Source organism: Capsicum annuum, chromosome 12 (genome assembly GCF_002878395.1).
Source record: "Capsicum annuum cultivar UCD-10X-F1 chromosome 12, UCD10Xv1.1, whole genome shotgun sequence".
NCBI lineage: Eukaryota > Viridiplantae > Streptophyta > Magnoliopsida > Solanales > Solanaceae > Capsicum > Capsicum annuum.
Genome location: NC_061122.1, coordinates 8838516 through 8864230, shown reverse-complemented (window position 1 = coordinate 8864230; position 25715 = coordinate 8838516). Strand labels below are relative to the sequence as shown.

The 25715-nt window shown below is 36.1% G+C and overlaps 1 protein-coding gene and 1 non-coding gene across 5 annotated transcripts; one reads left to right on the top strand and one right to left on the bottom strand.

The window, feature by feature from the left end:
* Window positions 1–3500: 3500 nt before the first annotated feature.
* Window positions 3501–3575, top strand: TRNAT-UGU. Its single transcript has one exon. It is a non-coding gene; the product is annotated as a tRNA-Thr (tRNA).
* Window positions 3576–6422: 2847 nt separating this feature from the next.
* LOC107850692 (U4/U6.U5 small nuclear ribonucleoprotein 27 kDa protein) lies at window positions 6423–17062 on the bottom strand. 4 transcript variants are annotated; one of them, XR_001668692.2, is made up of 3 exons: window positions 16126–16989; window positions 8338–8461; window positions 6423–6897 (listed from the first exon to the last, which is right to left on the bottom strand). XR_001668692.2 is itself a non-coding variant. In XM_016695399.2 (2 exons), the coding sequence occupies exon 1, from the start codon at window positions 16781–16783 to the stop codon at window positions 16145–16147; it is 639 nt and encodes a 212-aa protein (XP_016550885.1). In that variant the 5' UTR covers window positions 16784–17062; the 3' UTR covers window positions 6423–7422; window positions 16126–16144. The 4 variants fall into 4 exon arrangements, 2 of the variants coding, with proteins under 2 accessions (XP_016550885.1, XP_016550883.1); XR_001668693.2 differs by lacking the exon at window positions 6423–6897 and adding an exon at window positions 7117–7422; XM_016695399.2 differs by lacking the exon at window positions 8338–8461 and having other exon boundaries at window positions 6423–7422; window positions 16126–17062.
* Window positions 17063–25715: the final 8653 nt, after the last annotated feature.

Here is a 25715-nt window from a genome sequence, read left to right as displayed (position 1 = left end):
TATTCGTCTTTTTAGTTGCGTGAAATTTCATAGATCAATTTGTATGTAATAATAATGTAATCAATGATTTTGTAAAGATTTGATTTTAAAAGTAAGGAAAGATTTTAAAAATAGAAACAAAAAAAAAAACAGTTGTACCACAAATATGGTTTCAAACTGATGCATTCTTCTTAACCTCTGACAGTAAGGAAAGAGGCACTGCATGAAAAACGCAAAAGTGATGATGTAAAATATATAGGTGCTTACACTAAAAAATATGTTTATTGTTACATTATTATATTAAAGTGTGAAAAATTTTTGAAAAGTGATTTAAATTTTTATACTTCATTAAAAATTTTTGCAATAAATAAAATCATTTAATTTTAAATAATCAAACGTTACACGTGCGAGGTAGATATGGCTAAACTAGTTTAATAAATGTGTCGAGTCAAATATAATAAATAAAATGAACGTCAAAAATAAAAGGCAGGATTAAATAATTAATAATTAAGAAATTAATTGAATTAGTTTTTGAATACTATGTGAAAGGAAATCCAACAGACCGAAAATATTCTTTCGATCTTTTTAGTTATCATGCATTCGAAATATAATTGTTCGAAAATACTTGTCAATTTAATAGATCAAGTGGGGATAAAAAAAAAAATTCTAACTTTGTTTTTAGCATTAATTATTCTTAAATTAAGAAAATTGCAAATAAATAAATATTAAAGAATTAGTAAGTGATATATTTGTCAATTTAATAGATCAAGTGATATATTCTTTGTAGTGGCGTAGCCCATAAGTAATTAATAAGTGAGAAAATTGTGTATAATCTAAATTCTAATGTATTGTGATTTCCTGTTTAGAGTCTGATGAATTGAATAAAAATATGAACTACGTAAATGGTTGTGAGTTCCACGTTGTCATCATTTTTGGTAAAATTCAGTTTATGGGGGCGGTAGAGCCGTCAATACGGGCGGCCCAGCCCATTCGGGCTATAGCCCACATGAGCTTTGAGTTTAACGGGTCAGATTGGGCTGACCCATTAAAATGATGGGCCAAAAAACATCAAGCCCACATCATTACTCTGTTGGCTGCAAACCTCACGGATCAGACCACTTTTTAAAAAATAATATTTTATAATTTAATTTTAGTATATTAATAAATATAAATATTGTCAGACAATATTACATAGTGTTAATACTTGTTAATCAAATCTCCAAAACCCCTAAAAATACTCCGAATAGCGAAATTAAATAACTTTTGATATGATAACCTTCGAACCAATTAAAAATACTAATAAGCAATCTAAATTGTTGCATATATTGGACTTACGGGCCGACCCATGGGCTAACCCTACACATATTGCTTAAGCCCCATGGGCCAAGCGAAAAAACCCTGTTCTTAAATTGACTGTAAAAATTAAAGCCCAACTCCATCAAATTACAGGCCGCGTCGATCCGGCCCAACGGGCCTGACCCATATTGACGGCTCTACGTGGAGGTATTCCTAAACATTTCTATCATAATTTTCTCCAACAAAACGCTCGATACGGTAGCACTACCTTAGTAACGATGATAAGTCCAGTGATATTTCTTTGTAATGTAACTTCCTTCTTCCTTTTTTTTTTTTTAATAACAATCACATCAAAAAATATGTACAAATTTTGGCAAATTCAAAAATTCTTAGTAAATCAAGAACAAAAGATTGATTGATTAGCAACAATAAAACTCCATTAATTATGTCCATTTCAAATATTATTGAATATGTATTTTAAGATAATTTTGAATTGTCATATACATTTTTTGAGAAAGAGGTTATGTTATGTTGAAAAGAGACTGTTAAGGAGGTGGTGGATATGTTATGAATTTAAAGAACGCTGATTTGAATAAGAATTTTGAAGGAGACTGTGAGTCTTGGAAACTCCAAATTTATTCTGCCAAATTCCCAGAGTAAAGACATCTATTTTGATTACAATAGGAGATGATGATACTTTTCCATATATATATATATATATATATATATAGGTCTAAAGCATATAGGGGTTGGCTACGGGCGGCACCCTATAAGTATAACATTCTGCGCCTAACCTTTGAAATTGAGCTGCTCTGCTCGTGAAAAAAGGGTGCACGTGTGGTTCTGGCCGGGCTTTCCTGAGGTACGCGAGCTGGTTAGATGCGTGGGGCAGAGGGCTCGAAGCTCTATTTTCCTCTGCCATTCTATGAGTCTCATCCTGCTGCCTTGGGACGACTGCACGTTGCAATAGGTCACCAAACTACGACCGAGAGTTTCGCCTTTTGAAGCACTCGGGAAAAGGCCAAACCAACCCATGAAAGTAAGAAAGAAGGAAAGAACTAAATCCAATGCTATTGATTTACCGCGTAAGGATTTGCGCTCTCCAAGCAAGCATTAAGATCCTCTGTTCAATGGCATTAAGATCAAACATATAAGACGCACCAACAGATACTGTCACAGCTAATTTAAGTGCCCTTATTCAGGCACATCAATCAAAGATCTTGCTTACCGGATAACTTTCCTTGTGAAGGAGAGAAAGTTTGACAAGCTAAGAAAGTCTCGTTGAAAGCAGGAACTCAGACTGTGACGACTATTTTCACTAGTTTCAAAGGCTTGATTGACCCTTGGGATTGAATCTGGCTAGGGGGTGCCCTCGTAAAGACTAAAACCTCGTTACGCCGAAAATAGTAGAGGTGCGACAGCGCTTTGGTAGTGAGTGGAAACTTACTTTCTGTCTGGTTAGTAGGAATTTCTTGCCTGCTAAGGGATTAGTCCAAGTTAGACCGAGAAGTAAGACTTTGTAATTGAAGTCGGGGGGCTGAATAAAGAAATTCTCTTCCCACGTAGCGCTAAGAAGCAAGTTCCGACAGCCTATGATGAAATAGCACAAAACAAAAAAGGGCTACGCGAATAATAGTGTTAGTAGTTCGTGAGGCTAATTTTGAGCTAGATAGTGGATTGATGTTCACTGTAGCACTATCTGACCTTGAAGGTTAAGTTAGTGTACCATGAACTCCATCCCACATATTTTGGATGCTGTGGCATCAGTTATCTAGCTACATTCTATTACCGGTTGACACCATTTTGGAAAACTTTGATTCCAGTTACTGCTTGTTAAATTCCGTTAGGTTCTTTGTCAAATACTAACTGATTTGAATCCATATTCTTTGGGGGTCTAACTTTGGTTGTTCTTTCCTTCGAGCTAAGATAGACCCTATCAAAAACTAGTTCCAGAAGCATCTTCCATTCATCTCGACCTAGACTGATCTTTGTTCTGATGATGATAAACCATCACTCTTTTGGTCTAGTCGGTGGAACCGGTGAACCATGCGAGCTGGTTAGATGCGTAGGGCAGAGGGCTCGTAGTACCCCCTTTGATTGATCCAGCCTTTTCTTCGCTTCGGTAGTGAATCACCTACTAAAGGGGCAGGCCTGCACGCCTTATTTGAGACTACTAAGGCAGGCGGTGGACTCTTTCATTAGGTAAGGAAAGAAGGGTGGTGAGACGAGGTGTAGCGCAGTCTGGTCAGTGCATCTGTTTTGTGTACAGAGGGCCATAGGTTCGAATCCTGTCACCTTGATGTGGATACGGTAGCCTAAGATGAGTTAGGTTCTTTACGCAAAGAAGCCAGGCGAAAAGCGCACACGAAGATTCTAAATAATATGTGAAAATCGTACTTAATAATAGAAGGATTTGGCAGAAATATGTAAAATTGTCCCTCCTAAAAAGATTATTCCAGAATAAATGGGCAATAGCTAGCCTTCTTCTTCATACGAAGACTTTGAATGAGATAGTGAGATAGTTCGTATGAGGTCTTACGCGGATACTCTTTATATAGGGAGTCACTTTTTTCGCTAGCATGATGGATAAAGAGCTGTGAGAAGACAGGAAGTCAGGGTTTCTGCATATTATATTAAATATTAACGACAGTTCTCTGCCCCTGCGGGGATGGAGCGACAGAAGTTTTTTTGAGCTAGGCTACGAGATTGATTCTCTGATGATAGAAAGAGAGAGACGGGGATCTTTACTTGTTTATTTCATTTCAGATTAACATTGATTTTATTTAACAAGGAACTTATCTACTCCATCCGACTAGTTCCGGGCTCACTTGTCTTGGTTTAGTCTTTCAACCCTAAAAGCGTAGAACAGACTCATTTGATGTAGGGATCGGGGAATGAGCTTCACTTCTGGTAAGGCTCATCGGTCTTCTGGCCGGGCATACTATAGCGCTTACTCCCGGTAATTATATTGAAGCGCATAATTGGTTGAAGATCCCGAGACGTTTCGAATAAAAGAAGACCCCGTTTATTTATTATCCTTTATTTAGAATTTAGATATTTGTTATAATTAATTGTTTGTTGGACCCATCAAGATAGGGAATAGTAATCAACTCCAAACGAAAAAAATGACAACACATAAATATGCTAATTACAAAAAAATAGTGAACAGAGGAATAGTAAACAAAAAAGAGTAAGCAATCGTAATACAGCATGCAACAAGGTAGCAAAACAGGCTTAATACACCCACCAAGTAAAGCCCTATCTACTCGTTACGGAATCTCAGGTGTCAAAGTGTGGATTTCTGCTTTGGGCCCAGGAAGCGAAGGGAATGAGCTCGGCTGCTTCTCAAAATCTTTAGTTGGATCGCTACCATGTGGGGGCTGAACTCGTTGGTTCCGCGTTGGTCGTAACCCGGTTCGAGAACCTTCTCGAAGGATTTCCCCCGTCCAATGCTTCCGCTGGTTTTCAGATCGAAAGTTTACTGATGTAAGCTCAAACTTCGGAGTTTATACGGGAATGTAAATAGAAAACATCCCCTGGGAAAGCTTCACGACCTGGTGGTCGGCGTAACAATAATGACATTTGTCGATATGCTACCGCCTTTTTACTAAGATCATCATAGATTATTAATGCGTGCATTCCATTATCGCGGAAATATTCCCCCATGGGTGTGCGGGCCCAACATCTATTATGTTTTGAGCATTATAAAGCTAAAAGTCTGATGTCAATCAGAAGTTAGATTAGAAGTAAATACGTTAATAGGTACCCTATTGCGCTTATAAATGCTACAACTAAACACATGACTAAACAATGGCCAAAATGAATTCGTGTTACAATTAAACACATGACTAAGCAACGGCCACAAAGAATTCCTACAACTATTCAATGTTCCTATTCCTTCTTAATCTTGCAGACTCAATAAGTTATAAGCTACAAAAATACGATGTCCAGAAGAGACCAAATCGTGCTACCACAATTGACTTATCCTGCGTGCATAGGGAGAATGTCGCCGACAAAGAAGAGCTCTACTTCAGTTGTTGTGCTTTCTAAAACTGCATCTTTTCTTGAACTTAACAGCTTTAACAGAATGGCTGCCTCATTCTTGGACATGATTATAGTCTGACCAAGATTAGACCAGCAAGTCTGCCCTGCAACAAAGCTCAAATGATAATACTGGCAGTCACTCGTGCACTATTCTGATGATACCGATGGTATGATAGATAAGAGCTTGTTTTCCCTCTAAGCTAAACACGGGTAGGTTCCCATAGATAGAGGCATAACCAAACATCCCTACGAATAGAATTAGCATACAGTTTCATCGGTGATGAATGTCATTTAAACTTTCAAAGAAACACTGTTTTCTGCAGATTATCAAACATCAGGATATGCCATCTGCAGATAATTGTTCTATAGTTCTGCCGGGTAGGTGTTCAACTCCCGATTGCAGCCTTTTCTCTTAGACCTCTTACCCAACCCCCACATCTCCCTGTTCTAAAGCTAATAATGCATCGTCATCTGATGTTTCCAACAAGAAGATACATATTTCTCCATTCTAGAGCGCTGAAGGCTGCTTCCACTTAAATATCTCCAATACATACAGAGATAATATTGGAAAAGATTTTCTAGAATATGTACTTGATCTGGCAATGATGCCATGATAAACCTACAACTTTGTCGTCGACTAAGTTGCAAGGACTCTTCATTTTTTATACCGCACCCTTGTCGGATTCTTCGAAAATACACTAATTTTGGCGAATCCAACACACACCCATTGACATTTTTGACGAGTCCAAGCAACATAGGTCGTCGGGAGAAGAGAATAAATGCATCAACCTATTCAACTTACTTTTCCTCTTTCATTAAGGTTAATATAATTATTATGAAGATGATATGAGCTTTAACGATGATATGAGGATTAATATAGCCGACCCCAACTTATTTGAGACTCTGGCATAATAGTTGTTATCGTGACACATCATGCAGTAACCATACAACTTAGTGCCTCAGGAATCTTGTCATTTCAAGGCCTTCAGCACCCATCAAAGTTTCTGAAAAAATGTTTATTTCAAGTACTTTTGTATTTGTCTAATTCAAAGTATTCGAAAACACCCGATCATATAAAATAAAGCAAGAAAGGTCCACGTACATCCACAGATTAATAGGGGCCAGAAACTGAAATATATAAAAGCTATGTACATATTAGACATGAACTTTGACGGACATAATGGGACACATCTGTTTCCTCAAGATCAACAAGATTTCCTCTACTTATGTATGTGGGTGTGACTGTCAATGGATGAAAAAGCACATATGCGTGATCAACATTAGATAAGCTAACAACAACTGCATTGATCAACCATCCGTAACACCATTCTCCGACTTAGGACTTCCACGAATTAAAGAAAGTAAAGAAACTTACAAAGTAAATACATCCAATTCTCGCCTAAGCACACAACAAAAGAACCAACCTACATGCAATATGCAGCTGATATGACTGAAGAAGTACTAAAAAACTGCCAATCTGTTGAAATTCTTTGACTGTGTCTTTGAACTTCCGAACTATTCAATATATAGCCCCTCACCTATAATAAGTCAGCAGCCCCGATCACAGCCCATCAACACCTAAGCACACAACAAAAGAACCGAAAGTAAGCCCTTTTTGTAATTGCTTTCAAGCTCTTTCATTTGATGAAGAAGAACAGGCAGCCACAACGCGTACTAAGCTTTATGATCAAATAAGTTGTGCTTTGCACTTGGCGTATCACACCTCGCTAAAGACACAAACAACTACTAACATGTCTAACTTGTAGATGAAAAGATAATAACAACATGAACCACACAAGCGTGAAATTGGATCAGATTTACAAAAATTGATCTTTAGATATTCTATGTGAATATCTTAACATCTCAAATCAATGTTTTAAATAGCAATATCGCAATTAAACATTACAAGAAAAATGAGAACAGAGATATCTTGCAAAGGAATCTCTCTTGCTGTGTCTTAACATGGCTTTTGGTAATATCATCCAAAGTGCGACATACAGCAAGAGCCATGGGCAGCTCAAGTTCATTCTTTCGCATTTCAATAACTTGCTTTAACCCAGATTCTCCCTTAATGGTCAGGCCATAAATAACCGATCGACCAATCTGCAAGAATACATTAAAAATTATTTACACTATCAACATATACAAGTTAAATCTATTTCTTTAAATCATTAAGTTTCCAGAACAGCTTCCGCGCAATCATTGGAGATTTGAGGACGACTGAGGAATATAAGTCAATCAATATATATACTAAAATTTAAATATTTAGGACCTAAATAACATAATCGAACTTTCAGTTGAAAAGAATTTAAAAAATTGAAAATAAAGTTGTATTTCAGATCTTATTTCTTAGTCATATCCAAACAAATTCAATGAATTTAAAGGTGATATCCTATGAACTGACCAGCACTCTATACAAGACATCAGACATGCAATGAAAAAAAATCACCTCTTCAAGACAGAAATAGCAGCTGGAGTGTAATCTAGCTGCCTAGCTACATGGTTAGAGACAATAATTCCTGCAACTATATCCTTACAAAAGTTTATAAGGAACATTTTAAGCTGCTCTCTTCCGTCCCAAAATACTTGTTATGTTGAAATTCTCGAGAGTCAATTTAACTAATCTTTTGAGCTAAATTAGATTAGATATTCGAAAACTATATGAAAAGTACTATAAATTGTAATTATTCTCATATCACTACAGCATATAATATAAAAAGTTGCAATCGTCAAATATTTCAAGTTCCCAAATGCATATGCAAACCAGTTTTTGGGACTTCCACACACAAAAATTTAAATTTTTCAAAGTAAAATGCATATGCAAACACAACTTCAAATTTAAAAAATGACATTCAAATGTGAAATCTGGAAAAGAAAATAATTTATTTATTCTCACCAAAGGGCCAATCTCGATAATATTGTTATCAAGCATTTACCACATGAAAAACAAAAGGGAGAAAATTCAAAACTGAATCAAAAGGGAGATCCAAAAATTTCATAAATGAAGAAAAAACTTACCTTTTGGGCAAGAAAATGCTTGTAGAAACACGAAAAGAAGCTTTGTAGGGGCGTGCTACGTGTCTTTTAACCGGAAGATGAAAGCCACCTATGACTTCATTGAAAAGTCCAATATACCCTCAACCTGAATTTAATTGACATTAAACTGACATGAACCGGCTCTTCTAATATATAGAAATATACTAGATATGTCTTTATTTTCGATGCCTACCAAAGTGAAAGAAAAACTTGACAAATTGAGGAGGGATTTCTTCGGTCAGGAAACAAGGAAGGTGAAGGAATCCACCTAGTTAAGTGGCAAACTGCTTTGCTGAGTAGAAGTTCAGGGGATATGGAAAACAGAAACTTGGGGTTACAAAACAAGTGTTTGTTGAAAAAATGGCTGCGGAGATTTGGAAGAGAGGATCAAGCGCTTTGGAAGGAAGTTATCTCTCTATCAAATATGGACAGGTTAGCCATGGTGGTCCAATGTGGTAAATAGTACATAGGGTGTTTCAGTATGGAGGACTATTAGAAATCTTGGGAATCAACTGCATTGCAATATTGTGTAAAAGGTGGGGAACGGGCCAAGATTCATTATCACTGGATTGGCCAACCTTGATGTCTTCCTTCCCGGACCTTTACATCCTTAGCACTTCTACAGATGCCATGGTAAATGACGTGTGGTCTGAGCATGGTTGGAACCTACCTGAGGTTTTGAAGGCCTGGGAGATAGGGAGAGTAGTTGAGTTGATACAAGTGTTGGATGACTTCAAGGGCATAAATTTAGAAACAGATGAAATGAAATGGAAGCATAATCAGGATGGTATTTTATTAGTCAAAAGACTGTACAATGGGAAAGTGAAGGAGCTTCGAGGGGAAGTTAATGGACCATGGAGTAAGGTATGTGTTAGAATATGTGTAGAAATAGGAATAGTATATACAAAATCCTACTTGGAAAAGGATTGTACTATTGCGTCTATAAATAGGGTTTTGATGTAATTATGCCAACACATCATTCAATAATATTTTTCAATTCTCAAATGGTGTCAAAGCCAGGTTGGTGAGAAACATCAGAAAAAAAAAAAAAAAAACCTCAGTCATGCCAATTCCGGTGACTGATTTGCGTCATATTTAATTTTGTGGGTTGTGTGAACAATACAACACCACCAATAGGATCGGAACGATCAGGCGACAAAAACCCGACCAAAATCACCGAAAAAGAACCATCCACGCGCCAGCCGGAATCCCAAAATTCTGGCGAGATCTACTTCACGTGCCGGCGCGTGAGCACGTCTCTAGTTGAATTTTTCAGTTTTTCTTTTTTTTTTTGGTAGGGGTCGCCGGTCTATTCTGACTCCAACCACATACTCTTTTCTAGATTCCGTCAAGTATTTGGAGATTCCGATCGCCGGAACTTAAAATCCGACAACTTCATAATTTTGGTAACTGTTTTCCGTTTCCAGCAACTGGTTTTTGGGAGTTTTAAAGTCAAATTACCAAGATGTCTTTTGGGGATGATAATTTTGGCTCCAAAAAGATACGAATTAGAAGTTCAAGTCCTATGATCACTTCCGAACCTTTAATGGGAAGTCCAAATTATTTAGGTGTCCAAGATCATTTAACGAGCAAGGCTAGAGTGGTAGATGAGAAGGGAAAGTCTAGCACGGAAGATGCGAAAGCTAAAGAGCAATGGGAAAAAGTTGACGCTCAACTATGTAGTCTCTTATGGCAATCTACTCATTCCGAGTTGAAACCCTTGTTTCGTCCATTCCAGACGTGTTATTTAGTTTGGGAAAAGGCTCGTGCTTTATACACTAATGATATATCTCGTTTTTCTGATGTGATAGCTCGAATGACCAACTTGAAGAAACAGGAATCTGATATGTCTACTTACTTGGGACAAGTGCAAGCAGTCATGGAAGAATTTGATACATTGATGCTCGTCACTGCGGATGTAGAAAAACAACAAGAGCACAGACAGATGTTTTTAGTTCTTACACTTGCTGAACTTTTTACTGACCATGATGTTGTACGTGATCAGATTTTAGCTAGTCCTACGGTTCCTACAATTGATGAGTTATTCTCTCGTCTGTTTCGTCTTGCCGCGCCTCCCAGTCACAAAGTAGTTTCATAACCCACTGTTGACTCTTCTATTCTTGCATCTCAAACCATAGAAAAACGAACATATCAGCCTATGAAAAATCGGCGAGAAGAAAGTCATTTTGGAAAATCTCGATCGAAGTGTAGTTATTGTCATAAAGTTGGACACACTCAGGATATATGTCATAGTTTGCATGGTCCACCACTCAGTTATGATCCTGCTCCTGCTGCTGTAAAGGAATATAATGAGTATGATCCTGCTCCTGCTGCTGTAAAGGAATATAATGAGTTACTTCGAAATCGAGCAAGTAAGCAGACATCTCCACAACCTAATCGACCATCCAATAATGCTCATATTGCCCAAACAGAATATGATAAGTTCCTCCCGTATAGAGCAAGTAAGCCGACATCTCCACAAATAGCCTCAGTTGCCCAAGCCTATGCTTCTGTTGTTGGTAATCCTTTTGCTTATGTTTCACAGTCTAGTACTCTTGGATCATGGATTGTAGACTCAGGTGCTTCTGATCATATTTCTGGTAACGAATCTCTTTTGTCTGATATTGTTTATTCACAATCTCTTTCTGCTATTACTTTAGCCAATGGGATTCGAACAAAACCAAAAGGAATTGAACAAGCCAAACCTCTATCTTCTTTCACTCTAAACTCCATTCTTTATGTCCCTGGTTGTCCTTTTAATCTTGCATATGCTAGTCGTTTGACACGTGCCCTTACTTGTAGCATAACTTTTCTTGATGACTCTTTTCTAATGCAGGACCGCAGTACGGGACAGACAATTGGCACAGGACATGAATCACAAGGCCTTTACCATCTCACCTCTTCAAATTCCTTCACATGTTTCGTTACAGACCCTCCAGACCTAATTCACAAACGTTTGGGACATCCGAGTATATCCAAGCTACAAAAGATGGTGCCTAATTTATCCACATTAGATTGCGAGTCATGTCAACTTGGGAGACACACCTGTGCTACTTTCCCACGTAGTGTTGAGAGTTGTTCAAAGTCTATTTTCTCATTAGTACAATTTGATGTTTCGGGTCCTAGTAGAGTCAATTCACCTTTAAGTTTTCATTATTTTGTTAAGTCTCATTAATGATTTTTCAAGATGTACTTGGATTTTCTTAATGAAAGATCGTTCTGAGATATTTTCTATATTCAAAAGTTTTTGTGCTGAAATATAAACTCAATTTGGTGCTTCTATTCGTACTTTTCGTAGTGACAATGCCTTAGAATACTTATCCTCTCAGTTTCAGGAGTTTATGACTCATCAAGGAATTGTTCACCAAACATCTTGTCCGTACACCCCTCAGCAGAATGGTATAGCAGAAAGAAAAAATAGGCATCTTCTTGAGACTGCTCACACTCTTCTCATTGAATCCCGTGTTCCGCTGCAATTTTAGGGCGATGCAGTCCTCACGTCTTATTATCTAATTAATAGAATGTCATCATCTTCCCTTCAGAATAAGGCTCCCCATTCTATATTGTTTCCACAATCACATTTCTACTCTATCCCCTTCGTGTCTTTGGGAGCACATGTTTTGTTCATAACTTAGCCCCTAAAAAAGATAAATTAGCCCCCGGTGCTCTCAAGTGTGTCTTCCTTGGTTACTCTCGAGTTCAAAAAAGGTATCGTTGTTATACACCAGATCCTCGCGCTACTTTATGTCCGCCGATGTCACTTTTTTTGAATTTCGACCTTACTATATATCTTCTGATCATTCTGATATCTCTGAGATTTTACCCGCACCATCCTTGGTCTTACCCATATCTCCAAACTTACCTGAACAAACCTTTAAGGAATCAACGATTACTTCTACGTCTCGTGCTACAGTGCAACCACTTCTGACTTATCGTCGTCCGCGTCCACCATTAGTCCCAGATGATTCATGTCATGTGCCGGACGCTGCTCCTACTGCGGACTTGCCTTCTTCTAGCCAATCAGTTGCACTTCAAAAAGGTATGCGTTCCATTCGTAATGCTAACCCACACTATACTTTCTTGAGTTATCATCGTTTATCATCACCCCATTATACTTTTGTATCGTCTTTGTCATCTATTTCCATACCCAAGACTATAGGTGAAGCACTCTCTCATTTAGGATGGAAGTAGGCTATGATAGATGAGATATCTGCTTTACATGCAAGTGGTACTTGGGACCTTGTTCCCTTTCCTGCAGGTAAATCTACTATTGGTTGCCGTTGGGTTTATGCAGTCAAAGTTGGTCCAGATGGTCAGGTTGATCGGCTTAAGGCTCGCCTTGTTGCCAAAGGATACACACAAATATTTGGGCCTGATTATAGTGACACTTTTTCTCCAGTGACTAAAATAACATTTGTCCGTCTTTTCCTATCCATTGTTGTCGTTCGTCATTGGCCTCTTTATCAGTTGGATATTAAGAATGCTTTTCTGCGTGGTGATCTTGAGGAAGAAGTCTATATGGAGCAACCACCTGGTTTTGTTGCTCAGGGAGCCTTGTATGTCGATTCCGCAAATCACTCTATGGTCTGCAACAGTCTCCTCGAGCTTGGTTTGGAAAATTCAGCACAGTAATTCGGCAGTTTGCCATGATTTGTAGTGGAGCTGATCACTTAGTGTTTTATTGACATTCACAACCAAATTTGGGTATTTATCTAGTGGTTTATGTTGATATTGTTATCACCGGCAATGATGAAGATGGTATCTCTAAATTGAAGCAACATCTCTTTCAGTATTTTCAGACCAAAGACCTCAGCAGACTGAAATATTTTCTAGGTATTGAGGTTGCTCAGTCCAGATCAGGTATTGTTATTTCTCAACGCAAGTATGCCTTAGACATTCTGGAGGAGACGGGAATGATGGGATGTAGACCCATTGACACTCCTATGGATCCAAATGCCAAACTTCTACCAGGACAGAGGGAGCCACTCAGTGATCCTGAAAGGTATAGGCGATTGGTTGGAAAGTTAAATTATCTCACCGTGACTAGACCTGACATACCTTTCCTGTGAGTGTTGTAAGTCAGCTTATGACTTCCCCTGTGATAGTCATTGGGATGCAATTGTTCGTATTCTGCGATATATAAAGTCAGCTCCAGGTAAAGGACTACTCTTTGAGGATCGAGGTCACAAGCATATCATTGGATACACAGATGCTGATTGGGCAGGATCACCCTCTGATAGACGTTCTACCTTCGGATATTGTGTTTTAGTAGGAGGTAATGTGGTGTCTTGGAAGAGTAAGAAACAGGGTGTGGTTGCTCGATCTAGTGTAGAAGCAAAATATCGAACAATGGTTGTAGTAACTTGTGAGCTAGTTTGGATCAAACAGTTGCTGAGAGAATTAAAATTTGGAGAAACCGGTAAGATGAAACTTGTGTGTGATAATCAAACAGCCCTTCATATCGCATCAAATCCAATGTTACATGAGAGGACTAAACACATAGAAATTGATTGTCACTTTGTCAGAGAAAAGATACTCTCAGGAGATATTTACAAAATTTGTTAAGTCAAATGATCAACTTGCAGATATCTTCACCAAGTCCCTCACCGGTCCTCGTATTAATTACATTTGTAACAAGCTCGGTACATATGATTTCTATGCACTAGCTTAAGGGAGTGTGTTAGAATATGTGTAGAAATAGGAATAGTATATACAAAATCCTACTTGGAAAAAGATTGTACTATAGTGTCTATAAATAGGGTCTTGATGTAATTATGTCAACACATCATTCAATAATATTTTTCAATTCTCACAGTGTGGAAAAACAAGGTGCCAACTAAAGTGAGGTGTTTCTCATGGCCGGCCAATGGTCAGAAGGGCATGCCTAACACATGAGAAGCTACAAAAAAGAGGCTTATGAGACCAACAATCAGTTGTTCCTCCATTGCAATTCCACTACTCAACTATGGGCTATGTTGTTAACTCTCTCATACATAAATTGGGACCATGTCAGAACATAACATCAGACCTTCTTAGTTGTTGGGTGAGCAGAAGGGGGAGTAAGAGCCAGAAGAAATGGTGGAACATGATTCCCTCTTGAATATGGTGAAGTATTTGGAGAGAAAGAAACAAGAGGCGTCTTCATAATACTGCAGAATCAGTACAAAAGATTAAATGGTACTGTAAGAACACTTTCCTTTTTGTGTGTGTAAAGAGGAGGGTATAGAGGATGTTGGTCAGATAGTACATCTTATATCTTCTTTGTAGCTCACCAGTAGTTTGCTTGATTTTTGTTTTTGGTCATTCATGTAAATCTTTTTTACGGTTGCCTGCATACCCTCATTGTTGAGGAAATACAACTTAACCTTTGTCGCAAAAAAAAAAAGAAACTTTACTACGCCTATATATAATATATCAAATTTAAAAAAGAAATCTTAAAAAATTTTAACAAAATTTCTCAAAATCAATTTGGGCTACATATTAAATTAAAATGGGTTGAGCTAATACATGGGCAGGTTAATAACCAACCCAAAGTTAAATGGGTTGGGTTTGATTTTGCCACCCTAATAAGAATATAGATCATCAATGTCCCTATTCATTCTCATATGTATACGAAAGGCACTGGGGGTTTTTCTTTCTTTTGGTTTCATTGATAACAGAAAAGACTTACTCTAAAGGGGCGCAAGCGCTTGACTAATAAGATATCAAAGGGGCCTGAAAAAACGTAATAGGCTGCTACTCTAGGCTCACTTCGTTTCTTCAAGCTCCGCCCCTTCTTTCAAAAATCAACAAACAGCGGGAACGAGCAAGAAAAGGGATGCGCTAAGAAGCAAGGGCTTTCGCGCAGCTGCTGCGCCCTTGTTTCTTGCCTTATCTTACTTAGTAAAGCAACCTTTCGCGCTAGGCGCTCACCTTTTTTGTCTGGGTATAGAGTGCATTAGAAAAAAAATACATGCATTAGCTTTGTGCATTACTAGTACCTTCTTCTTGTTTTGTACACTTTTTCAACCTATGTATAACTAATGCACTCTATTTGATATTAAGGTGTGTACAACTAATCCATGAAAATCCATGGTATTAGTAATACAAGCATAACTAATACCAGCACACTAATGCAAGCATTACTAACACCCTATATTCTGCACTATTCTCATACACCCTACCAAATGAACCCTCAATTCTGCTCAGTCACAAAAGGTTTCCATCCTTTTCCATGACTATTAGATCGCTTGCACACTCTTTGAAGCATTCCCCCAAAATCAGCACGAGCTTCACATACACTTGATTCTTGCTAAGCTATTTTTTCGTGAACATGACACAAGGACAAAGACTGTGCCACAATCTACAACAAAGAGAATTTTCAAAGAAATCTTTTTGGAGTAACGAACTATTTCTTGAGATGCATTTTTAGATTATGTAAATCATTTAGAAGAAAGCTGCTTACACAACCAGTCCCCACAGCCGAACATATTTGAAGTCTAGTTAGACGCATCAGGCATATAAGGTTAAACATTCAAAACTTCAAATGACAATGTTGATAAACACAAGTTAAAAATACAGTAGGTTTTCACTGAATTGTTACACTGTCTGCCTTTTTATCCCGTTCTTGATAAATCTTCGAACAAATCCCAAAATATGATATGATTTCTCCCTAAGCAAATAACATACAAGCTCATCTGTCCGCAAACATAATAATTCTGTTTGAAATACTAGAAGCAAGTCTCTAATACTCAAAATAAATGTACTAAGTTGGAGAATTAGAACCCTAACCTGGAAGGAAAAATCAAAATCAGCGGTTACACTCAGCAGGCAAGGGCCTATTGAAGCCACCACGGCGATTCATGTACTGTCGAGGCTGGCGTTTGGTAACTTTTCTAACAGCACCGACAGCATTCCCTGCCACTGGCTTTCCTTTTGTAGAATCAAACCCTACTGGTATCCCGAATTTCTTCATCATCTCAATCTCATCCTCATCCATCATCTCTTCTCCTTCACCAACACCTGCAGCACTCCTATCCTCTTTCTTCTTCTTATTCTTCTTCTGTTCTTTCGCTATCCCATCCACAAAATCCGAAACTTCTCTGCTGCTGCGTCTGTCCCTATCTCTTTCCTTATCCCTATCCCCATCATCTTTGTGTCTTCTTTTTCTTGGAGGACTTTCAGCTGAGGGACTCCAATGGCGATGGTGGCGGTGGTGACGGTCAGCGGGAGAAGAGGAACGAGAGGTAGAACGATGGCGGTGACGGCGACGGTCACGGTCAATGGAAGGGGAGCGAGTGTACCGAGTGGTTCTGATATGGTCAGGGGTATCACGGTCTTCCCGATCTCGTTTCCTATCTCTGTCTCTATCCCTGTCCCTTTCTCGGTCACGCTCACGATCCCGATCCCGATCACGGTCACGAGTTCGAGTTCGGTCACGATCCGTCATCGTCCCTTGCACACTGATGAGAATCGACTAGGGTTTTGACCAAACAAGGAACAGTCTTCTTTTTCTTCTCATGCCATGTCTGGCTTAAACTACTGCACTTGCCACTCAATATAGAAGCAATTAAATCTAATTAATTAGGATTTGTTATAAAACAACAAAGAGTAAAGAAACAGTAGAGAGAAGAGACAAAGCAATTGTTATTTATGTTGTTAAGGGATCTCTTGCATTCTTAAAGATGCATTACAATGAACAAAATTCTCTATTTAGTCAAGGAAAAATACTTCTAATTTCTACTTCAAATAGATATATAATAGACATTCATTATAATATAAATATATTTATTAGGAAAAAAAATCTAGTGAATGAAAAAGAGTACATATTTCTAATAATACGCATATAAATTGCCTCATTAAAAACTTTACAAGGAAAATCTAGTGGGACAAAACCTCATGAGGAAAAAAGAGTACAACGCGTATCAACTCCCCTTAATGAGAACATTCTTGAACTTTTGCATCCCGTAATCTTGTGCATCTCATCTTCTTAAAACTTGCAGTTGAAGGAGACTTAGTGAATAAATCAGTCACATTGTCACTTGAAAGAATCTGTCACGTTAATTTCACCATTCTTTTGGAGCTCATATATAAAAAGTTTTGATGAATTGTGCTTCGTTCTATCTCCTTTTATGAATTCTCCTTTAAGATGTGTTATGCATGCTGCATTATATCCATATAAAATTATGGGCCCATTATCACATTTCAAACCACATTATTCTTGAATGAGAATCTTAACTATACACATTCTCAGCTTGCTTTATGAATAGTTATTATCTCAGCATAATTCGATGAAGTGGCTACGATAGACTGCTTTGTATATATATCTCCAATATATTGCAGTACCACCACATATTCGCCTATTTGAGATCGAGCTTTATATAGGTCAGATAAGTACCCAACATCAACATGATCAATAAGATCGGGACTGCAAGCTTGCTAACAAATTAACTAAAAAGGGCTATTTGGGGCCTTGTAGTATTTGCAAGATATATTAGTACATCAATTAAACTAAGATATGATACTTCATAACCAAGGAGTTCCTCATTCTTTTCTTGAGGTCGGAATGGATCCTTATTCAATTTTGTATGTTTCTCATTTAAGCAAATATCTTATTGCTTTTGAAAACTCTCCAAGAGTTCCAATGATATCAAATCATCTCTTATGAGGATAGTAAAAAGTTTTCCAGAAACTTTATATGCTCCAGGCATTTTGAATCCTTTAGGAATTTTCATATGGATTTTTGTCAAGTAACAATATCCAACATGTTAAGTGTGACATCTTCAAGTGTCTGGACTACAAATCAAATAAGTTGTACGCTTACCAAAATGCATCCTTTCAGGTCACTTGATAAATGTTTCCACGTCAGCATGCTTAAATATACGTAGAATTCGGATCCTCGTAATCTTTCATAATATTGCGCCAATATTGTATCAAAGGTATCGTCGATGGTTTCTTATTTTGTTTCGGTTTGCAATGTGACATAACATTTTGAGATCTCATCACTTTATTATTTTTAGGTACCTAAACCTCTCATAAGGTTTCATGAAATGTTATGTCGTAGGCTCTTCAAGAGCACATTGCCTTCTTATTATGATTATTTGTTCCTTATCATTTTCAAGGATTATTTTATTTGGAACCAATTGATTTATCATGTTTCATACATGCATAGACTTTGTCTAATGACATAAAATAGAAGAACTTGCAGCTTAAATATGATATGCTTTCGACATTTGACTTGAATTATCTTATGAATGAGGATCTTATGATAATTCCTAACATATTTCATAGCTGCTTATAATCTCCTCCTTATGTTGGGAAAACTAACATTCATCCTCCTCTTCTTTGAGGAGTCCATCTTTGTGCATTATGGTATATTCATTAATCGAATACCGCACATCAAAATTATTAAATGGAATAGTTGGTTCCTGACCTTGAACCAATTGAGAGGGAAGAAATAATCATAATATATTGGTCTAATGTATACAAGTGTTATTGTATGCAACATATCATATTTTAGACCAACACATGAAGCTTTGTTCTCATTAGCAATAGCTTAGCTATCTATCGAAGGCATTCAATGTCAAACCATCATCATCAAGATGAATTGTCTTGATTTCACAATCTGAAAATTATGTTCTTAACTCAATTTTATTAAGCAAACAACTTTATGAATGTCAAACTACAGGTTGACAATAAATATACATGTGATCATCTTATTAATACATTATTTCAACATATCACATGATAGGTGAATGAGCCCATATTCACCTTTTATACTTTTCAGATTTTAAGGGATCCAATCCCCAAATTAGTAAGTCCAACCAACGTATCATGAGAGCAAGCAACATTAAAGTTCATGAAGAATTTTTGAATTCTTCAATATATGTTTGATACTTAATATGCATATCTTTAAGATGGTGCAATCGTTCATGTCAACTTATGAACTTTTATTCTAACAAACTTCAAGTTTACCATGACATATACTTTTTACTTTAGTAAATTTCAGATTTACTATTACATGAATAAATTTCAGATTTACTACTTCAGAAGTAGATTTCAAAATAACTCTTCTCAGTTATTCTACCTCTTTCGGAGGTGAGTTGTGAAACCATCACAATCAAGTGCACGTTTGTATTGAAACAATTGAAATCCTCATTTCCAGGAATGGAATATAATTGTGCCCTAAGTCTATCAAATTTTGTTAGCTTATAACCTCTTTCATGATATTGCTACTTCAGGAGCAAATCGAGACATAAATATGATAGAGAGAATTTCTCTATATTGCTACCATATTCACTTCAAGAATGGAGCAAATTGTCATCTTTCAGACTTATCATATATTGCTACCACATTCACTTCTTGGAATGGAGCATATTCAATGGACAAGTTTCATGATTTTTCATCAAAAACACATTATTTTACCTTAGCCATCATAATATCATCAATATGGTGCATTGAGATTCAAACTCAACGTCTTACCCATATAAAGACGTCTTAAGCATAAATTAATAGGACTTGAACCCAATATATTATCATCCCTTTTGATAATATTGTCCTTGAGGAATAAATTTAAAACATAAATGGTTCCAAACCAATTATTTTTTCTCAAATTCAACAATAATTATATTATTAGTAGCAAAAGACAGATAACATAAAGAATTACTAACCTTGAAATTACCTTTAGATTTATAATCTCACCTTGATCTCACTTTATATTTATAATCTCACCTTGTTTGACAGAGTCTCGTACTGATAACGTGTTGTTCTCGTACTGATAACGTATTATAAAACAACAAAGAATAAAGAAAGAGTAGAGAGAGAAGAGAGAGCAATTGTTATTTCTGCTGAGGGATCTCTTCGATTCTTAAGAATTACAATGAATCTCTTCGATTCTTAAGAATTACAATGAACAAAATCCCTCTATTTATAGGAGAAAATACTCTTAGTTTTTTACTAAAAGACAGATACTTCAAATCCTGATAGATATCAACTATATCTTGATAGATCTTATTAGATCTTGATAGACATTCACTATAATGTAAATACATTTATAACATGATTATTATTAATATACTATTAGATTTCCTTTTTAATATATATATATATATATATATATATATATAATCTAACTAAAGTCAACTGTTTTGGATTATGAAAATCAGCTAAGAAAAATCTACTCAGATTAGGTTGAAACTGAATTATTTAGGAAAATATATATGCGGGAAACAAGAACATCACAGTAAAATTAGTGGCATAAATAAAAATTTTAATAAGAAACTTTTAGTATCTATAATCTATAATATATTAGAAGTGTGATGGTCTTTAAAAAAGTGAATTGAACTTTTTGCCCTTCATTAAAACAATCCTCTTTTACCTTTTTTTTCCTACAATTAAATTCTACAAAATAAATATAATAAAATTTTACTTTACCCAAATTCTCCCTTACCCATATTTTCTATATAATAAAATTTTTCTTTACCCATTTTTTATTTTTACCGAATTTATCTTTTCTCCCTTATATTTTCCTTCACCCGTTTATGTTTTTTTAATCATATTTGATTCCTACTTGGTTTCTTTCAACCACGTTTTTTCTGTCCTTCTATATAAACGCTTGAGCTTTTTTTCATTGTTCATTGTTGTCCTTTTATATAAACGCTTGAGCTTTTTTTCATTGTTCATTGTTGTCCTTCTATATAAACGCTTGAGCTTTTTGTCATTATTCATTGTTATAAACAGATGTGATCTTTCATTGTTTTCCGTCTCAGCACAGTTTCAACAATTTCAGATTTTTGGTCATTATATCATCTCTCCCTTTTTACATTGTTAATTTAAACACAATATTACTTGTTATGCCAACTTAAATTGCTAAGCTTAATTTAGCTTAATGTGTCATGTTAGTTCACTATATTTTATTTTCTACTGCTGGAGAGCGTCAAAGTAGTTGGGAAAGGTTTTGCGAGTACAACTGGGGTCCTTAACGGTTCATATGCACAAGCAACAAGAGAGAAAACCATTGCTATTTTGTGATCATCATATGTATCAATCTCTGTTAAGTTTAACTTTTCTGGTGGGGTGATTATGCAGTAGTCTGATCCTTCTACAACTGTTGCTCCCAACTGAAATTACATCCAGAAATGTCAAGAGTGAGAAAAAAAATAATTTATGCAATGAAATATCGACAATTTACACTAGCACTTCCTTATATAATGTTGGAACTCTTCATTTGCTTTCAAACGCACCCAAATACATAGCACATGGATTTGGTTATTTTGTATGGAGCGTTCTTCTCATACACCATAAACTACCTAGGGAAACCTCTTTGCACATTTCAATCAGGTTAACGGAATTTTAACCCATTATGCAGGGAAATGCTCTTATATTGAAGAATAGTCTCCCAGGACCCAATCAGCTAAGAATTATATCTTGATCAAAACAAAGTACTTCAATAAGATTTGAATTCCCAGGAAACAAGGTAGCCATACCGTCTCTTATGGTAGTAGGAGAATTAGCAAAAAGTGCAACTACAGTAAGAGTCATGGCAACATTTGGCATTTTGTTCATGTTCACGTCAATGGCACGCAAACGTTTCATTCCAGAAGAGTTCCTTGGAGGTTTTTTAACCGTGACACTATTCTATGTCCATGTAACTTCTGCCCCCATCTTCTCGAGGACCTCAGTGAACTTAACATCCCCCTTCACAAACAAAACAAAAAGATCCAAAGTAGGGCCCTTGTTAGAAAATTACCTTATGTAGTTATAAGACTAAGATGTAGACCACACGTTGCACTCTTACTTTTTAGTACTTCAAGATTAAGCTTGTTAATAGAAGAAAAATAGAAAGTATTATGGTGCTGTCACAGATTCTTGTGTAGGATGTGATTGCCTCCAAAGTCTTAATGTGCAACTTGTTTCTCAATTCATGGAGAGTTATCAGTAAAGAACCAAACCAAATGAATAAAACAATACACATAAGCTAAGACCGTCTCCCATGCAGCTGTTCATTTGCTCTTTATCTTTGAGCCTCCTTATCTAAGCAAGACTTCAATTTTAGGAGAACTGGAAAACAATCAACTACCTATTAACCTTCTCCCCTAATCCTTGATCTCTATATCTTTCTATCTAGGGTGAATCGGTCAGCATAATATTTTTTATCAACGGTGCTTGGAAGCAGGAGTTGCAGAATCAAAGTTGAACGAGCAATAAGGAAGCAACATCAATCAGTTATAGTAAGACAACACAGAAATTTATTACACCAAAGACAAGGGGCAGAATTAGAGCGAAATATCCAAAGTGAAGCACGCTGCTTCTGCTGAAAGAGAGTTTTTGTTATAGAGTAACACACTTGAGATGCTACTAAAAAAAGGTCTTATTTAAGGAATAAATCTTATACAACTCTTTCATAATTGATTATGTTCTTAAAAACTTAGAATGAGCCATAAAATCTCTTGTATGAAGGTGTTAACATTTGTAAAAGAGGATAAGGAATCAAGACAAACCAACACAAGGGGAAAAAATTTCTACAGGGGTTAAGTACTGGTTAATTGAGGCGGGGAGGGGCCTCTTCCTGGAGTTCTCCTATGATTTCTATGTGTGTTGAAACTGCATTCGTCACTCTTTAATGACATATTATGAATAACTTCATAAAACCTTTATTGGAAAACCCTATTAATCACAAATAGATGAGATAGAATCATCTTGCCTTGTTCTTTGCTCCAGTTCCCATAGGGCCACCGCTCCAGTACTCATGTTGAATGCTCCAGGGTAACATTTTAGTTAAGCACCTCATTTCATATTAAGAAGCTTTTTGTAGACATCATGGTGCAATTAAGGAGAACATATAGTCCAACAAGATTACTAACTACTTAAACATGTGAACCATCATATCTCTGGTACTATACAACATTGCCAATTCAGGAAATCTTATATCATGACAAATTCCTATTCCGATGCATCCAAAATCTGCAAATTGACATTCTTAGTTATAAGAGTTGTAAAAGTAAAGTTTCAAGTAGGAAGCTTGGCAGGGCAATTACAGAAAGAACCATAAGTGTGATAAAAAACTACTAGCTACACAAGTTAAGCTGAAAAACTTAAGATTTAAATCAGAATTGAGTAGGTTACAGACATATACGAATGTGCCAGATGCAGGGTAAACAGTTGCACATTCTCTGCTAATATTTTGGGATGACTGATGCAGATAATGTCAATATATTTGACATGCCTGATGGACATTTACTCTCACTTCAGCTCTTATGAGCCTCTTCTTCAGCCTTCTGCTAAAGATAAGAAATGAGAATGAGAAGAAAGTTACCGAAATTGTCTAAAAGAAACATAATCAAGTACAAGTTGATTCAATTTGTAGATTAGAAGCCCAACAACTCATTCATCCTAGATGCATTAGGTATTGTTGAATTATCTTCAGTTCTCACATGAAGATCAAGCTAACACATGGGTATGTGTTCGCGTATTTTTTTTATCAACACATTTCTTGGTAAAATGAAAGTGTTAACATAAAAAACTTTCGAAGCATTGAACGAAAAAAATAACACAAAACATGAATCTAGAAACTGATAACTGATATGTCGCGAAGAACTTTTAGTTCATTAAATATGATCCCAAGTCCCAAACATCACCTTCTTCTACCAAGTTTATGAATATTAAAAATCCTACTTATTGAAGATGAAATTCAGAATCATACTCGCATTTACAAGGCATATGGCAAGAAGTGAAGAATGATTCTCTACGAACATCATCCAATCTTTTATACACAAAGAACTTTTGGGTGCACCAAAACTTAAAAAAGACTATTCTTCATATGTACAAAATCATTTCTAGACCCCTCAAAAGCTCTCTTATTTGTCTCTTCTCGAAAGATTCACAGGTTGGGTTTAGAATCATACTAAAACACTTCTCTAGATATCTTCTTCCCAAACCAAATATCATATGTGTGTCATGACAAAAGTATCATTACATAGTAAGACTCTAATTCTACTATTGCCAAACTATGAAATACCATATATGCCTTGGCTACCACTTTGCTTTGTTTTAGTTATAAGTCAAGATTAGAAATAATATCCAGCATTAGTCAACTGGTAAAATAAGAAGAAAAACAGTTGATTGATCTTTACAGTCTACACCTGATTCAACCGTTTATTAATAAGGTAGAAATATATGAAAATGGGTTGAAGAGCAATGTTCCATTTTCAAAATCACGAAAGATACAAAATTGGTATAGTTTTATAGAAAAATCAAATAGACATAACCAACGAGAATGAAATCATCAACCAAGGTAATGAAATACAAGGCATCAGAATTAATCAACTGCGATGGAAATTAAAGTCAGCTCTCTTTTCCATCACCATAAAAATACCACTAGATCGAGCACCAATGAACCAATTTGAACCGCTCACATCACAATAGTAGTAGAGTAAAGGCCGTAAAAACATAAAAAGGGTACAAATATTTCAAAGAAAATAAATAGACATCAGTCAAAGCGATATAGACACAATATCCCCTCTCTGTAAAATAAACAAACAATGCAGGATTCTATGTCATAAAGTACATTATAAGAAAACAAGATATAAAAAGGGTACAAATATTTCAAAGAAAATAAATAGACGCCTATGTTCACATTCCTAGAATATATATATAATAAATTAAGACGAAAGTACCAAATAAACAAAAGAAATATAACATCTGTTGGTTTATAGGAGCACCACCATAGGCAACAACCACCTTGATGATAGTTTGATATAAAAAAAATTTTGCCTCCTCATAAACCTACAAATCAAGACATAACCCTCAACACTTCAGATAAAACTTATTTTTTGAAGCAAACTATATATCAATGTACAAAGAACAAAACTTTTTGTACTTATTTTCTTCTCTTATTAGTCTATAAATAGACACATCTCACAACTCTTACTATACTCCAAAAAGCAAGGGACACAACCAATTAAAGAAATAAAGGAGGAGAATTCGATCTCAATTCATGGTTCTTATCCAATAAAAATACTTTCCCCCTTTTTCATAGGGAAAAAATTTCTCGCGTTCCCTCCGATAAACACATCATTGAGACATTCAGGGGTTGTTTGGTGCAATTTTAAATCTCAACTGACATGCAAACATCAAGACATTCAAAATTATAAGATTAAGCATACCTGACACGTATTATATGTAAATATCAAGAAAATCATACATGAAACAGGAAATTAAAGCAAAATGAGTTTTAAAAAATTAAATCTTCAAACATTCAAAGCAAAAGGAGTAAGAAAAAAATAAAAATTTCAAACATATAAAGCAAAAGTGGTTTTCAGAAAATATAAACCAAAAAAGGTTTAAAAAAATCAACTCTTCAAACGTCTTTAAATATGAAAAAC

Excerpts from the sequence above, each read along its gene's own strand:
- LOC107850692 (XM_016695399.2), bottom strand. The coding sequence starts at position 16,783 with ATGACGGATCGTGACCGAACTCGAACTCGTGACCGTGATCGGGATCGG.